Source organism: Neopsephotus bourkii, unplaced genomic scaffold (assembly GCF_033783945.1).
Source record: "Neopsephotus bourkii isolate Nb327-2 ecotype Australia unplaced genomic scaffold, CSIRO-AGI_Nbou_v1 NB_804, whole genome shotgun sequence".
NCBI lineage: Eukaryota > Metazoa > Chordata > Aves > Psittaciformes > Psittacidae > Neopsephotus > Neopsephotus bourkii.
The window spans coordinates 2,862,476-2,878,628 of record NW_026901300.1 but is presented as its reverse complement, the minus strand read 5'-3'; the positions used below and the strand labels follow the sequence as shown (position 1 = coordinate 2,878,628).

General features: G+C 47.6%; 1 protein-coding gene across 2 annotated transcripts; it reads right to left on the bottom strand.

Annotated features, from left to right (window-relative positions):
* Nucleotides 1-2,442: 2,442 nt before the first annotated feature.
* PRKRIP1 (PRKR interacting protein 1) lies at nt 2,443-11,148 on the bottom strand. Of its 2 annotated transcripts, none has more exons than XM_061355528.1 (6): nt 10,996-11,148; nt 9,878-9,956; nt 8,357-8,457; nt 7,513-7,598; nt 5,645-5,712; nt 2,443-3,202 (listed from the first exon to the last, which is right to left on the bottom strand). In XM_061355528.1, the coding sequence occupies exons 1-6, from the start codon at nt 11,113-11,115 to the stop codon at nt 3,183-3,185; spliced, it is 474 nt and encodes a 157-aa protein (XP_061211512.1). In that variant the 5' UTR covers nt 11,116-11,148; the 3' UTR covers nt 2,443-3,182. The 2 variants fall into 2 exon arrangements, with proteins under 2 accessions (XP_061211512.1, XP_061211511.1); XM_061355527.1 differs by having other exon boundaries at nt 2,443-3,189.
* Nucleotides 11,149-16,153: the final 5,005 nt, after the last annotated feature.

The window sequence follows — 16,153 nt, the reverse complement described above, 5'->3', positions numbered from 1 at the left end:
GGATGTCCCCCGGCGCCACGGGGCTGATCCGGCAACGGGATGGGATCCGCATATTCCCTCTGAACGCGTATCTGCAGGAGAGAACAGTCAGTGCTAGGCTCCCGAGCTTCATGGAGCCCTCCCCGCTAAAAACGTTACTCGGTCTGGACCTCTTGCCTCTAGGTATTCCCACAGAGAATGTCCCCAGGCAATGGGGTGTAAATGTGATTTTATTACAGTTATTAATGATACAGCAAAAAATCTACACTCACATAAGTCGAAAGGCAGCGCTGGGTTGTGCCCCCACTGAGTGAAGCACGGGCAGAACCCCCTGCTCAAAGGGGTACAGGGGCAGCCTGCAGTGTCCCCACATCCCTCCTGCACAGACTCACCGGGAAATCCTGTATGAACCTATCAAAAGGTTGATGGGGAAAGAGGAGGAAGCTCTTTCCCTGAAAATGAGATAAAGGAAATGCCAAAAGGCTTTATCACACCACAATCCTATCTCCCTGAACTCCCTCTGCCTGGGGGAGGGAAAAGACAAAGGCAAACTATGCCTAAACACTTATTACAGAGACAAGTACATTTGTTACCCTGAGTGGGCTTTTCACCTCTGAGATTACGAATACCTCTGCCTGGTTTCAGCACTAACACTGCTGTCTCAGGGTCCTGAGCTTGCAAGAGCACACACAGAAATGGAACAGCAGCAGGCTTTAGCCCCTGGCAATTAGTCTCCATCAGAGAAAGGAGAGGAACTCCTCTAGGAGAGAATCCAGAACAGTAATTTTAACGTAAGCAGATCAAACTCCTTGGCAGTTTCAAGCTTCAAGCTTTTGCAGTGCTGTATTTGGAATAGGAAACAAGTGTAGAGGTGATCCTCATTTCACTACTTAAGGGAGCGCTTCCTTTTTTCTGCTCCTCAGTTTGAGGCCACAGAGTACTTGTATTTTGTCTTAACTAAGAACCAGCCCTTCAAACTCTCTCTCTAAAGTGACTTTGTACTCTTAAGAGATGTGGCACTGACACAAACCACAACACAGAGTAGTAATTTCCAGAACTCATAGCAAAACCTATCAAATGCACCTCCTGCTGCTACACTCAGCCACCCCAGCAGGAAAGACCATATAGCAGATACCACCTTCAGCAACACATTCTCTTTGCTTTTTATGGATTTCACCTACAAATGTGGTATCCCTAGGAAATGAAGGGTATGAATAATTCAACATGGGTAATGATGGCATCTTAAGGAGGCAGAATGAAGCCACACAACCTGAATACATTTAGTTCACCAAGAAAAGCTTCAGTCCATCTTCCTCGTGACTGAGAGCCGTGTCCTCATGCGGCAATGTCTGCTCTACTTAATGCAAAACAGCACTTAATTATTCAGCTTGAAAGCCTGACACGCTCAGAGGCAGAACAGTCTTTATTTGTGAAACTCCCACTTCTCCATCCACGAAAGCTACAAAACATGACAACGATTTTACAGCTCATCCTACAACACCAAAGAATCAACCGAGTTCACCTGCCCTAAAGGGGATGCAGGTGAAGTAGTTCTCATAGCTCATCTCTCCACAGGGAAAACGCCAACAGCAGAGCATCCATTCTGCATCTGAAGTATCAGAGAACAAAGCACTGTCACAGCTTACTCTGAAGCACTTGCCTCTATGGAGATAAAGCAGAAAACAATTCCATGCTGATCTCTAACTCAAGGAGTGGTGGGATATAGGCCTCGCAGCTCAGAAGTTACCCAGCTCTGAAGTCTTTGGGTACTTACAGGCGATCAAAACACAAACACTGCTTGCACTTGATGACATCTGCTTCCCCGCTGCCATGGCAGTACCACTGAAAAGCCATTGCATAAAGCCAGCTCAGGCAACATGCAGGATTTCTGGCAGCACTGTTCAACAAAGGCTAAATCTAAAAAGAGATTATCCCTTTTTATTGTTTTCTTTTTTTTTGCTTGAAATAATTTGGCATTAACAAAGGCTTGAGGAGAAGTAGCACCACATTCTGGATGCTGAGGTCCTGGGACGAGCATGTCTGAAAGAGAGCAGGCACTTCTAATAGAAGATACACTGAAAAGACAACACCACAAGTTACAAATAAAACCACTGCTGCATATGCTTTTCATTTAAGCACCAATAACTATATATATACATATGGATGTGAGGATTCCTACCAGGGAACCCAAAGTTCAAAGCAAGAGAGCAAGGCAGGCATCATTATGTGAAGCTAAACACATGCAAAACCATTCCTTTCCAAGCCTTTCTGCCACAGGATTTGGAGGCTTTACAGATGTAATCTTTTGGGAAAATATATTGTTCCAATCCAAAAGCAAAAAGGAAATGAAATGCAGCTGACACCTTTACCCTCATTTTCATGTGTGCCACATCACTCAGCACTGCAAGCATCTCTATTTTACCGAAATCCTCTTCAAAAACAAAACAACAACAACAAAAAAAGAACAATCCAACACATCCCCTTTATTCATTTAAAAAATCAGGGAAGAAAAACAGTAGGGAAAGTTTTAGCCATAAAAAAGGGATCCTGCTTAAAAATCTATAGAACTTGTCCAGCAACATAAACTGATTTCTTTGGGTTAGAGATGACCCCATACAAAACCCCAAATTCACAACACTCACAGTGCAGGAGAGTCTGGCTACAGACCACTTTTCTACTTTAGGTTAAACTCTTCCCTTAGATTCACATATCCCACTGCTACCACCTTCAACATAAGTAGAATACGTAGCCCTCACAGTAATATTTTCCTTAAGTGGTAATGGATATGTTTTAGCTTTTAGACCAAAAAACCACTCTGGGCCATGTCAGAAAGAACTCTAGGGTCACAGAGACTTATGGCTGACTCTTTAGAGCAAACTTCGAGCAGACTGCACAGCAGTTATACAAGCAATTAAGAAAAGAATCTCTTATTTGGCATTTCTCTATCGGTATCTCTTGGGCCTGTGATGTGAAGGTCATTCACCGTGAAGCAGATACAATGTATGTCAATGGGTTCTGCTTGGCTGAGATGAAAGACTTCCATGCTCCTGAATATAAAGCGATGAACAGTGTTTCCAGCTGTCCCTGAAAGGCCTCATCCTCTTCCCATCACAAAGCTTGGCTCTTCAGCATCATCTTCCTTCTCTTCCTCCTCCTTGCTATCCTCATCATCATCCTCGCTGCTGGCTTGCTCTTGAGATTGGTCAGGTTCTGAAAACACAAGTTAGAATTGATAACATATTCCCATGTGTCTTCCTTGTTAAGGATTTCACAACAAAATAACCTCAGGTGCTCAGCAAATGTGTATGAGGTCACACTAATTAGCAGGGATGGGTAACATATTCCCATGTGTCTTCCTTGTTACATATCTCACAACAGAGTAGTCCCAGATACTAAGGAAACATGTATCAGGTTCTATGAACTCTACCGAGCGATGCAGAGCTCAGAATATCAAATTCTCCCTTGGAGAAATATTCCCTTACCTCCAGTGTTACCACTGTGCCAAGTCCATCATTAACAACTCCACCTCCCATGGTATGTTATTTCAGAGGCAGTCAAATGCTGAAGTGATTGACAGCCTCACTCCCAACCTCACCTCTGTGTGTCAGCATGAACTTCTCAGTATCAGAGTACTGATAGAGACTGCAAGCACTGGGGAGCTGTGGGCAAGGCTCAGGGTGTTTCTACATTTTCCAAGTTTACAGAAACTCTACAAGGTGCCATTAACTTTACAGACTGGGTTTTATAACACAAGTACAGGAACTTGTTAAGACATGGGTAAGATTAATGAGGGCCACAAGAAACAGGAGGCCAGGTGGGATGGGACTTGGAGCAACCTGCTCTAGCAGAAGGTGTCCCTCCCCATGGCAGGGGGTTGAAAATGAATGAGCTTCAAGGTCCCTTCCAACCCAACCCATTCTATGGTATGATTCTATGACACTCATGAAGCCTGCTAGAAGATCAGAAAACAACTACTAGAATTTAATTAACAGACAATGGAAATTAGGTACAGCATAAAGTGGAACCTGACTAACAGCCATTCTCTGCTCCCAGCAGCTCTTGCATCTTTACTGTAGTTTCTCAGGCCAAGTCACACCCAGCTCCTGCTCTGACCACTTACACGGAGCATTTAGGATCAGTGATCTGATGCCACCGCGTGGTGAAGGTCTGTACTTTCATTTTTTATTAGGGGCCTAATGCACCTTTTAACAGCTGATCGTTATATAGTGCCACCCTTTATTCTTAATGGTTTTACTACAACAAAGATGAAAGATGGCAACTCGGAGGTTTTATTTATCATTTAAAGAGGAAAATCAATGCTTGCCTGCGAAAATCCAACCAATATACTTCAATTAACTTGGAAAAACTCAGATTTCAACCTGGACATGCAAAACTAGAAAAAGACAAACCTGTTCTCAGTAGACTAAAGATGGCTTTTAGGGGCTTCAATCTCCACTGATTATTCCCCACCTCCCCCAGTTACTCTTCTTTTTCAAACAGAGAACCACAAACTGTAAAGAGCTAAGAACTGTTTTAAAGACAGGGGAGTTTGGATTCTGGCTTCCAGGGATGACTGCCTTGTGCCAAACAAAACCACACGGCAGTCCCTGAGCCAGCTCCCTTCTCCACCACTCCCTAAAGAGATGAGTATTCTGTTTTGCTCACTCAAAGTGAACAAAAGTACATTGATTCATACCTAAATTCTCCTCCTAGTCACGGTTCATCAACAAGTAGCTGAAAAAAACACCCCAGAACCAAAACAAAACACCCAAACAATCCACTGTGCTACATTCACTTGATGTCCCAAGTAAAATTAACCTAATGTTTAATTTGTTCTCCCATGTTTATTATGGGAGGCTGGCAATGGTTTGATTGAAACAGATCCAATTCTGAAAAGCACAGCAGAAATAAGGCAGAATTTCCAGACAAGTCACTGTTCCACCAGAATTACCAGCAAGTGCTTTAAGAATTACTGCAGGGTTAGTGCTAATCCATGATGGACTATTTGAAGGTGCAAGCTAAAATATGCTGACTGGAAGGAAGCAACAAGTACTGGAAAGTTTGAGCAAGCAGTTACACTGACATGGCTGAACATTAGTTTTCAAGACTGCAGGATAATGGAGGCAATCAGGTTTTTCATGTTTATTCCTACGTGAAATAAGTCACGTGGAACAGATGGCACCAAGGCGACTCAGTTTCTTACACACAAAATCAGACCTCAGTTTCCTGCTGTCCAAGTTGTGCATTTCCCACCTGTTTTCCCACACACATTCAAAATATACTTAAAAAAAAAAAAACACCTTTAACAATAGTGCCTTTTTTAGCAATTATGTTCTAAATCTGCAGTTTGTCAGAATAGCTGGGGCAAAACATCCACAAAACAAAATCCACATTGAACAAACTCTGATTCCAAGGTTTGCTGTCCAAAATTTTCCCTAATAAAGGGAAAATATTTTCAAGCAGACGAGTTATTTGGAAGATTAAATCTCAATATAGATGGCTTTCAAAGAGGACTTTTGAAACATCAGCTAAAATAACAAGCTTATGGCTCAGTTTTCTTATCACTGTATCAAGAATGCTTGGGGCAGGGGTAGAACAAACCCTTTTAGGCTTCAATGAGGGAACAGAACTAAGTCTTCACAAAAGAAAACTAAATGTCACTGACCTTTTTCTTGCTTCTTTTGCTCAAGTTTACTTTTCTTAGCTTGCAGTTTCTTCTCTTTTAACTTCTGACTATAAGGCAAAGGAAAAGACTCTTCTGCAAATCCAACATTGTAATGCTTCCACACATTCAATCACATGCTGATAAAGGACATGTTACAGACATCTTTGAAAAGCAGACTTCAGAAGAGAAGTTGAATTTAAACTGAAACTTCAGCAAGAGCAAACTTAGACATATGGTCAACAGAAAAGTTTCTATGTTGCTTTTAATCTAATGGATTATTTTAAGTCTTCCATGATGCCACTGCAAGCAAAGCTATGATACATAAGAATCTCCAAGAACACAGAAGGAACAAAAACGAAACTACCCCTGCGTTTTAGCTACCCACCCTAATAAACAGAGAAAACAGAACCATACAATGGTTTGGCTTGGAAAGGGTCTTAAAGATCAAGTTCTCAAAACCCAGGCTGCTGGAATGGAGCATTGAAAAAAAGTAAAGTCATCATCAGTAATATATAATTTAATTGACAAAAATTAATGCGCTATGCTTTGACTTTCGTCTTTGGCTATACTTCATCAATATGTTGAGCCCTAGGAGTAACATTAGGGGTAAAAGTGAATTTCAGTTCATACAAACCAGTTCTGTTTACCCAGCAAAGGTAACCAGGCAATCTAAATGCAGACAAAAGGCAGAGCAACCTGGGATTCATGTTCCTCTCTCAACACCATAAACAAACTCTTGAAACAGAGAGCCAAGCACTGTACCTGTTAGGTTACAACAGAAGAGAAAGGGCAGTAGGGGAATGCAGAGGGGTTCCTACAGGGCAAAGCCACTTGGTACCTGCACCCCTACATAAGGGGGACAAGGAGATTTCAGTGTTTAGGCAGTATCTCCTGTTTGAACAGTTGTTCTCCATCTCAGCCAGAAAAAAGGCAGCAGGCCAGATCTGACTTGCTGGCCATCTGTTGGACCACACTAAATTAAAGTAAGATGGCAACAGTGTTTGTGCTGTGCACTTTTGTGCTAACATGCCAGTGAGTCACTCTGCACAGGCCTTTCTGCAGCAACTCTCAGCTACAATGTGTAAACCCCTTCTTGAAGGAGGGAGAGGCCAGACCCTCTGAAAGAGCTGAGCCATGATACCCTGCTATTTCTGACACGTATGGTGGACACAAACTGTGGAATTTGAATTCCTGTGTCACTGCATTACAATGTTCAGACTATTTCTTGAGAGCATCAATCCTGTAACTGTCTTTGTCTAAAACCTGAGAGAAGGATGGATTCAATATTTATTTTTCCATCTAACTTGCTAGACTTGACCTGTCAGGCATTTCAATGAGGTAGGTAGAGGCAGCTCCTGATTTTAACAATACTGCACCCATGAGTGGCCTTTTCAGTATTCACAGACTGAACTGGACTAGTCACACTGAGTGCACAGTAGACAGCATCAGGCCCCACCACGCTCCGCTAGTCTGAACCCCCATGTGTACCCATTAAGCAGCACCCATTTTTGCACTTAAGCTGCTTGGTGTCAGCTGTTTCAGGTATTTATTTAAGCCAGCTGTACATACAAACCTTTCCAGACATCATTACAACAAATATGCAGTGAGGCACGTTGCAGGCAACACCACAGTGTCAGCAAAACCTGCTTAAGCAGTGAAAAGTAACCATGCCAGCAAGGCCTGTCATGTTTACAGCTACCTTTAGAAACCAAACAGTGACATTAACAAAATCAATTTCCACAGCCAGACTTCTTAGCTGATAGATGTAGGCACAGAATGATAGCATTTATCCAAAGCATGCAGCTACAGATGAGGCACGGGGCACGAGGGTTTCCATGTCAAGCCTCCTGGGAACAATCTGCCCTTACCGCTTCCTTCTGCGTTTTGCTGTTTGTTCTTCTGCAATCATCTTATTCCTCTCCAGTTTCTTCTGGAATTCCTCATCTAGTCTTTGCTGTAATTGATCACATGTCACACTTTGGTCACAATCTAAGTTAAAATACTTCTCTTAAAAGTCATGTCCTTTTAGGGAGAAGTCTTTTAGCAAAATACAGAAGGGAGCTTTGCCAGATTTTGTTTGGCTGCTTTTTTATACAAGAGCCATATTCCTACGGACGACTACAGCATTTTGAACCTGCAGCCTGTGCCAAACACTGAAGCCTTCAGAGGGAGGTATCCTCACCAAAACAGATGAGGGAGGTTGGGCTTCTGCCCTAAAAATGTTTCACTAAAAACAAGAGAATAATTTGAGACACAAACATTAACATACGGCTCAAAGGACTGATCTTGGCCAACAGAGAGTAGAATATTAATGCTCTCTGAAAGAGTGCTATTCTACTCAACCAAGACTTAACAGAAAGAGACTCAAACTCTACGCACAGGCACTTGCTTCAATTCTGTCTCTGCAAGACAGTGACATTAGGAATTTCTAGTTTATAAAGCATTTTCAAAGCACCCTGAGAACACACATTCATGTGCAGTCTTACTGTGTGCTAGGACTCCAGTGAACAGAGATGATGGAGCACATCTGACACAAAGCACTGAATGTTTCGATACCAACAAAGACACCACATATCACACACTCCTACAGTTCTCCTCTGGTAAGGGGTGGTTTGGAACTGAATTATTTGTACATGAATTTAAAGGAAAAAAAAAGATTTGCAATGAACATCAAATAGCTGGGGTTTGGAAATGATAGCGAGTCCTCCTGACCTTCTCAGCCATGGCATCCATGAAATCTTGCCTCTGGTACTCTCGCCGACGAAGATGCCGGTACACATGGAACTCCCCACTCCCAGCTCCAGCGCTGGAACCTACAATAAAGAAGTGTTAGTCTACCAGGAAATAATGCACAGTAGATGCTCACAAATGACTATAGCTAGATGCTGAGGAAGGAGATGCACTGTAAGATGAGGATTTACAAACACAGAGTGCATCACAATTTCATACAGAAGCTCAACTCATGCACAATCAAAAGCCAAAGTGAGCTGCAAAACCTCACACTTGTGTATCACTGCAGCTTCTACTGATCAGTTACTCCCCTAGAGAGAATTTGGGCTTAGCTGGGCATTGAAGCAGTAAAAGAGCTAGAGATCAAATGCACACCCCCTTCTCTTAGAGGCAGAGGTGAGCTAAAATATCCAACTGAAGTTGCTTCTGACTAATTTTCAGCATCTCATACAAAAAATAAAGGTCAGCAGAAAGGTGTTAAACCCCATCGTATTAAACTTTCCCATGCAAGGCAGATACCACCAACAGTTTTTGACTGTTTCTTCCTAGGTGAAATCCCTAAAGCTCTCTCTTTCTGGCAACAGTCTGCACATTGAAGTCTCACAGGAGCTTTCAACGTTGCACTCCATCCTCTTCCCCTGTCTCCCGAGCCATTTCTCCATGCAAAGCACACAAATACATGCTTCAAAGAAGACACACAGTGATTAAAACATGGCAGCTGGGATCAACAGGGATGATACCAAGAGATACCAAGAGAATGATACCAAGAGAATCCCAGCACATCAGGTCCTCCCAGAAAAACAAGACAGCTCAACTCAAGCCCACAGCAAAGCTATTTGAAAAAGCCATGAGGGAATTACAATAAGCAAAAGAGTGTAAAGGCTTTAGTCCAAGATCAATTATTCTGCAATAAGAACAAGTCAGGTTCTAGAAAGGATCATTAATAAGGATGAAGGTCCCAAAGAAAGCCAGAATTCTACATGCTGACATAATTTATACCACAACTACTACATTTAATCCCTGCAGCTAAAAGTGTAAGCAGAACACTCTTGTTGGGTTCCTTGTACAGCTGCCAGCTCCCTACCTGACCATGTACAATCATATCCTCTGCACGTGTCTGCTTCTCACCGCCTGAGACTCAGACTCAAAGCAGTCAAAAGAGGGAACTCATAAGTTTCCAGAGCACTCCCATATCCCTGGAAAGGCCAGATTTACTTATCACCATTTACCTGTCATCACCAGAGCAGCACTTATTTCACTGCATGCACTCCACATGCTGCAGTGCCACAGGCATTGTGCACTTTGCATTCTTACAGCAAGCAGGGAAGTGAAACCCACGAACCAAAGAAAACCTGAAAAAGCAATTCTCGAGGCATATTTCATACCTCTTCTCTTTAGCAAAATGAGCAACAACAGAAAACCATCTCTGGCCTTTTCTGCTAAAACACTTGTCTAAGTTCTATCCAGCTGACCCTAGAGTTATCTGAAGAGTATTGTCTTTACCCATCACATCTCTAACGAACTCCGGGGGAGGTCGTGGTGCCCATTCGTTCAGTTTCTCAGGAATTGGGACAGTCTTTTCCTGCAAGAACAAACCAAGCAGTCATCAGCACCTTCTAGGAGCAAAGTCTGCAATTTTAACCCATTGCTGGAAGGTGGTGCATGTCTGACAACAGCCTCTTCCATCAGATCTCAGAAGGAGCCCAGCTGTAGCAATTCATTCATGCATAGGGATCAGGAGCAGGCAGAAAACAAGAATCGGGAGGTATTCTCTCTGTTGACCCCCATCCAGGCCTGTAGGTCAACAAACCCCAGGAGGATTAGGAGTGTCTGTGCTGCTTTTCAGTATGGAAACTAGAAAGAAGCAAATCAGCACCTCCAAGCAGTGCAGAAACTGATTATGCTCCCACTACCAGTAGTCTGGGAAACAAGGAAAAGCATTTGTGCACCTTCCATGCCAGATCTATGGAGGACAGGGAGAAGCAGGGAAGGGAGAACTCATGGCACAAGGTCAGAGGAAGAACACGGTGTCGGGATGTCTCAGCCTCCTCCAGCCCACACAGAGGGAGGGTGACAGTCTCCACCTGACAAACACCTCCTCCCCAGGACAAGGATCAAAACACCCGCTTAGAGGAACCAGGGTCCTGCTCCCCCCTGTTCAAAGCAGCAGCGGGCAGAGCACCAGGGACCAGTCCTCCCCATGGGAGAAGGGTCTCTCCCCTCACAGCACGCCAGGAAAGGTGGGTCCCCCTCCCCTCACGCCTACCCGGACTGTGTGCTTGTGGGCCTCTGTCCCCTCACAGACCCGGGGAGATAGAGGCAGCACCGGGCCCGCTCCCTCACGGCCCCCGGGGGAGCGACTGTGGGGGGTGTGTTCCCGCTCCCTCACGGACCCGGGGAGGAGGAAGGGGAGGTCGGTCCCTCTACCCTCACGGACCGGGGCAGGAGGCAGCGCGGGGTCCAGCCTTCTCCTCCCCTCACAGAGCCGGGAGGAGGGGGGTCCGGATCCCTGTCCCGCTCCCTCACGGACCCCCGCGGGGGGGGGGGGGTGTCCCGGTCTCCCTCTCCCCTCCCGGCCCCTCCGCGGCGGGCGGGGTGCAGAGTCCCGGCAGTGCCCTCACCGGGTTCCTCATGAGCCGCTCGAGGCGGAGGCGCTGCTCCTCGGCGGCGCTGCGCGGGATGACGAGCGGCTGCGGCTCCTTGCGGGGCCGGGGCGGCCGCGGAGCCGAGGGGTCCGCCATTGCTGCGCCGCGCCGCGCCCCTCCCGTGACGTCACGGCGTGCGACGCGCCCCGGCTGTGCGAGGCTGCGGCGGGCCTGTCATGGCGGCGGAGCCCGGCCGGAGGGGATGGGGCTTGGAGCAGCCTGGTCCAGTGTGAGGTGTCCCTGGGGTTGGAGCTGGATGAGCTCGCAGGTTCCTGCGGCCCAAACCAGGCTGTGGGTCTGTGAGCTGCCGCATTGTGCTCGGCAGAGCCCTCACAGGAGGGTGAGGATTCAACTAACCTCTCCCCGGCAGGCTCAGCCGTGCCAAATCGGTTCCCCGTGATGGTGCAAGCGGTACAGGGATGCTGGGGAGGGATCTTCGTCAGGAACTGTAGTAATAGGACAAGGGGTAGCAGGTTAAAACTTAAACAGGGGAAGTTCAGGTTAGGTCTAAGGCAGTTCTTCCTTGTGAGGGTGCTGAGGCACTGGAATGGGTGCCCAGAGAAGTGGTGAATGCACCATCCCTGGCAGTGTTCAAGGCCAGGTTGGACAGAGCCTTGTGCGGCACGGTTTAGTGTGAGGTGACCTTGCCCATGGCAGGAGTTTGGAACTGGATGAGCTTTAAGGTCCCTTCCAACCTTAACTGTTCCATGATTCTATTATTCCATTCTATGTTTCTCTGATACAGGACTTCTAGTGCCTCCCCGGCAGGCAGGGCAGGCTGCCTGCACCATCTGTGCGTGTCACTTGGTGATTACCCAGCGCTGCCCGTGCTTTGTCTGCTGACAGTGATGAACAGCAGCACCATTCCCCATGGCGCAGCCTCTCCGGGCGCTGGGGGAGGGCAGGCAGGTAACAGCGGGGGGACACTGCACTGTCTGCATTCATATTCACAGCTGGGCTTTGCAGGAGCGGTGCCTGGACCAGCTGAAGGCTTCTGCACCCAGATCCATGCGTGTCTGACCGGGCTGGAGGAAGGCATGAGTGGGGAGAGGAGCTGGCTGCGATACAGGCTTCCTCTGCAAGCCAAATGTCTTCTCGAGCTGCTGTGGCCCTGCAGAAATGGCATGGCATGTGCTGGGGCTGTGTGTGCGTCAGAGAATTAGCTAGTAAAGGTCAGCTGCAATGGAAGAGGGGCATAAGCCTTTGTGTAGTTTATGGAGATAAGCTGGAGCGGTGAAGCTGGGCTCCGGGTTTCAGACAGCTCCGTGCTGTGCATGCGGAGAGGGTGACAGAAAGGGGAGCAGAGAGGTTGGGAATGGCTCCTTCAGAGATTTATGGGTTGTTTGTATGACCTGAATTTATTAAGCCCCTGTGCTCTTCCGTTTTCCCTGAAGAAAATCAGAGCTGATCCTCAGGTTCAGCCTTATGTTTACAAAAGACTTTTCAACCTCTGCTGAGGTTGCTATGGAAATCACACCAGTTTATGCCTCGTGTTTGTCTTACCAGCCTGATTTGTAAAAGAATGGTGTGAATTTAGCGTTGGCTGAGTTCCCAGCTGGCCGGGCTGGCCCTGGAAGGCATCCTTGCAGTCAAAGCCCTGGCTGAAGCAATGCAAGCAGCTTCCCTTATGCTGTCTGCCAGCTCACGAGCTCCTGTGCCCACAGCTCTCCCAGCCTTGGGTCCTCTTCAGCTCACCAGGACACAAACCAGACAGTGCCAGCCTGTACTCAGCTCCTACCAGGGAGACACCAGCTCCATTTGCAGAGGCTGGGGCAGGTATATGTCCCTGTTCCATCTCAGTCACTGCAGAACGGGTTTTAGAAGCAGAGTTGCTGCAAATCGATTTGAGTTTCCTCTCCCCTCTGCCCTGCTGAGTCCTGAGCACAACATGGCCCACTTTAGCTCACTAACCTGTAATAAGTCACCCTGTTTCTTCCTCCGTGCTGTCATGGGCACCCCTCCAAACACAGCTTCCTGAAGCAGAGGTGTGAGTGATGAGCAGCCAGGTCTCAGCCCTCTCGTGCCCATCCCTACAGTGGAAGGCAGAATGGCAGCTGTGTCTGCAAACATTCTAGCAGCCCCAGGGCTGCAGGGAGCAGTTGGGCACCTCGATTCTCCTGCCCAAACCATGGCTTGTGCCAGTGACAGCTCACAGCCCTGGGAAACAACAGGCAGCTGCCTGTCATCCAACAGAGCCCACGCACACGGCGTGGGGAAAGAGAACCGGGAGCGTTTCACTCTCAAAAGACATGTCTAAGGAATTGGTGCAGTCTTGATGTGTTTTGCACTTACTACTTTTAAAATACTTCTCTCTGGGGATAGGGGATAAGTCTATTGCTGGCTTATACAAAAATAGGAGGTGTTTCATCAGACTATTCAAACATACAATGCCCATGCAATCAGAGTGCTGGGCTGGGTTCTGGGCAGGCTGGGCTTACTGGGCATAGAGGATTTTCATTAGAATAGGGAGGTGTTCTCATAGTTCAAACAACAAAATTCAGCTTCTTGATCCATATGAAATCAAATCACCTGTGTTTCGAAGCAAAGGCATTCTGAGATTTCCTACTAAAGGGATCCTTCTGGAAGAAGCACTGTAAGCCTTTGCTGAGAAAGACCCTGTATGTCAGGCAGGCAGGAGCAGCCACGGACAGCCACAATTCCCTCCATGGTGTCTGCAAGCGTGCAGCTCAGCACCAGCATCCCTGCAGAGCATCCTGCTGTGCCGCGGGCAGAGGGCATTGCTGGCACACACCCCAGGCTGCTTTCCCCTTGCTTCACAACTAGATCTCTGCGTTTGATGCAGAGCGCTGGTGCATCCTGCCCCTGCCCTCCCACAACCCTGCAAAAGGAAAGGAAAGCTTGTTTTCCAGCAAGCCTCATGCTCAAACTAGTCACTTTGCTAATACACTGAGGTGTGAAGGGCCCAGGGTGATGCAGGAGGAGCAGCTGTACTGCAGGTACAGCCCTCAGTCCCTGCCTTGCGGGCAGTAAAGGAGGAGGTCCATACAGAAGAGCTGTCACCTCCCAGCTCCCGGTGGATTAAGCCCTCCAGGACTGGGAAACAGGCTCTGGAAACCTTTTAGGGTGGGAATGTTTTTGTAGGGTGGGAATGTTTTTGTGAATGGAGCACGACACAACCGTGGCCTGCTTACAGAGCTGAGCAGCTCCCTCCGCCCCCCCAAAGCCATGTGCTAGCTGCGTCTGGAAGCTGTGTCTGTCATGCTGCTTAGCTGTGACAGTACAGTCTGGGACAGTGTCCCTGTTTCCCCACGGGATCCTCAGCAGAAAGACATACAACAGCAGACTGTGAGGCACTGCCTCCCAGGAGGGATGACGGCGTTGGAGGGGAGATTCACATGCTATAAGGAACTGGGCTGTTAGGAGATGCTAGCACAGGGCTTTGGGAAGGGAGGGCCATCTTCAGGCCCCACGGCTGCTAATTCACCATTATCTGTGCTGCTCCAGGGATGGAGGTGTTTCAACTTGCACCAGCACCAAAGCAGACAAGGAAAATGGGAGGAGAGGAAACCCTGCCCTGCCCTACACTGCCTGGGCCCATCCTTCCCCTCCCTCTGCTCAACAGTGAGGAAAATACCCCTTCTTCCACCTTCAGTGCACTCCATCAGGCAGAAACAGCCTGAGCCCAGGCCCAACTGCCTCGAGGTAGCAATGAGGTACACACATGCGACATGACAGCATCCTCTCCTCTCTCTTCTTCCTGTAGCAAAGCAGCAAAGGCCCAAGCTCATATGCTGTCCTTTTTGCAAGTGATTTTATTTTAAAACTGGAACTCGAGGTCTCCATTTGTTTAACAAGTCCCTTTTGGCTTTTTTAAATAAAATTAATTTATTCTACACAACAGTAAGCTCTTCCAGACTCTTCCCTATTTACAAATGAACAGTTTTGCTTGCAGATCATTGCTTCCCCCTCCTTTTCCTATCCTGTGATGCAGAAAGAGAAAAAAAAACAGCCACCATCTGAAGGGCTGTAAGGCAGTGCTCCCATCCACAACCACCTGGCCCCTTGGGACCTCAGTGAAGAGCAAGAGCTGCATTCAGTGTCCTCCACCTCATTCACCATGTGTGTGAAGGAAGCAGGTCCATGTTAAGCCCATCAACCAAGAGCGTTTGGCCTCTCCATTCTGCCATGGGCTCCTCCAAGCTGGGTTTAGCTGTGCTGAGGAAGGTGAAATATCCCTGCCAGAGGAAACTGCTCCCACTGCCCTCTAAAGGGCCATGCATTTAGGGAGAAGGAGGCATTTGCTGCAGGAATGAGATCTACCAGCCCTCGTCTCACACACCCATGGGCCAGAAAGGCAGCTCTCACATTGCAGGAGGTGGCAGGAAGCCTTGGAGATGCCTTTCTTGCCCTCTTGAAGTGGGAGAGACAAGTGACTGCAATGCTTTGCTAACTCAGGACAGAAGGCACCTAGAAAACCAATACTGACCCAACCCAACACTCCAGGCAAATTCAAGGGGCTTTGAGTGAAGCTGCAGCTTGGCTCGTACCTCTCTTTGCACTGATAGCCTTTACCTGGAGCCTTATCCAGACACTTCCAAGCCACCTCACTCAGGTCCTGCTGGCATTGCCACCCATGCCTGGTGGCCACGTGAAGAGCCAGGAGTCCTGGTGATGGGTAAGACAAGCTGTGTGAGGCAAACCAAGAGGGATGTGCAAGCAAAGCTGCCCTGTTGGAGGGTCTCCCACCCCACATGAGACATCCTGTAAAACCACCCCAATGCCACAGCAGGTTTCTGCTCTACATTCTCTTCCAGGGCTCATCTCTATCAGGGGACCTCCTTTTCCTGCTATAGATGCATTTGGCTGTACTGGTGGAGTAGAAAGCCACCAAGCAGCAGTGATTGCTGCAGTGCCTGGTCCAGGGCTGCTATAACCATCAGCCAGGGAGGGACTTCAGCCATGGGCAAGGGCAGTCCTGGTGGCTGGCTGGCTCTAGCCCCATTCCTTTTGGTTTTCCTGGGCATTTCTATTTCTCCAAGAAGAACCCCAACCTTCAATAACATCTAACTGCACATGTGTAATGTTTTCGCTCCCAGCCTGCAGGACAAGGCTGCCCCTCACCTCTGTCTGACCACCCCAAGCCATCCCAAACGACTAACAGCTGATGCAAAGA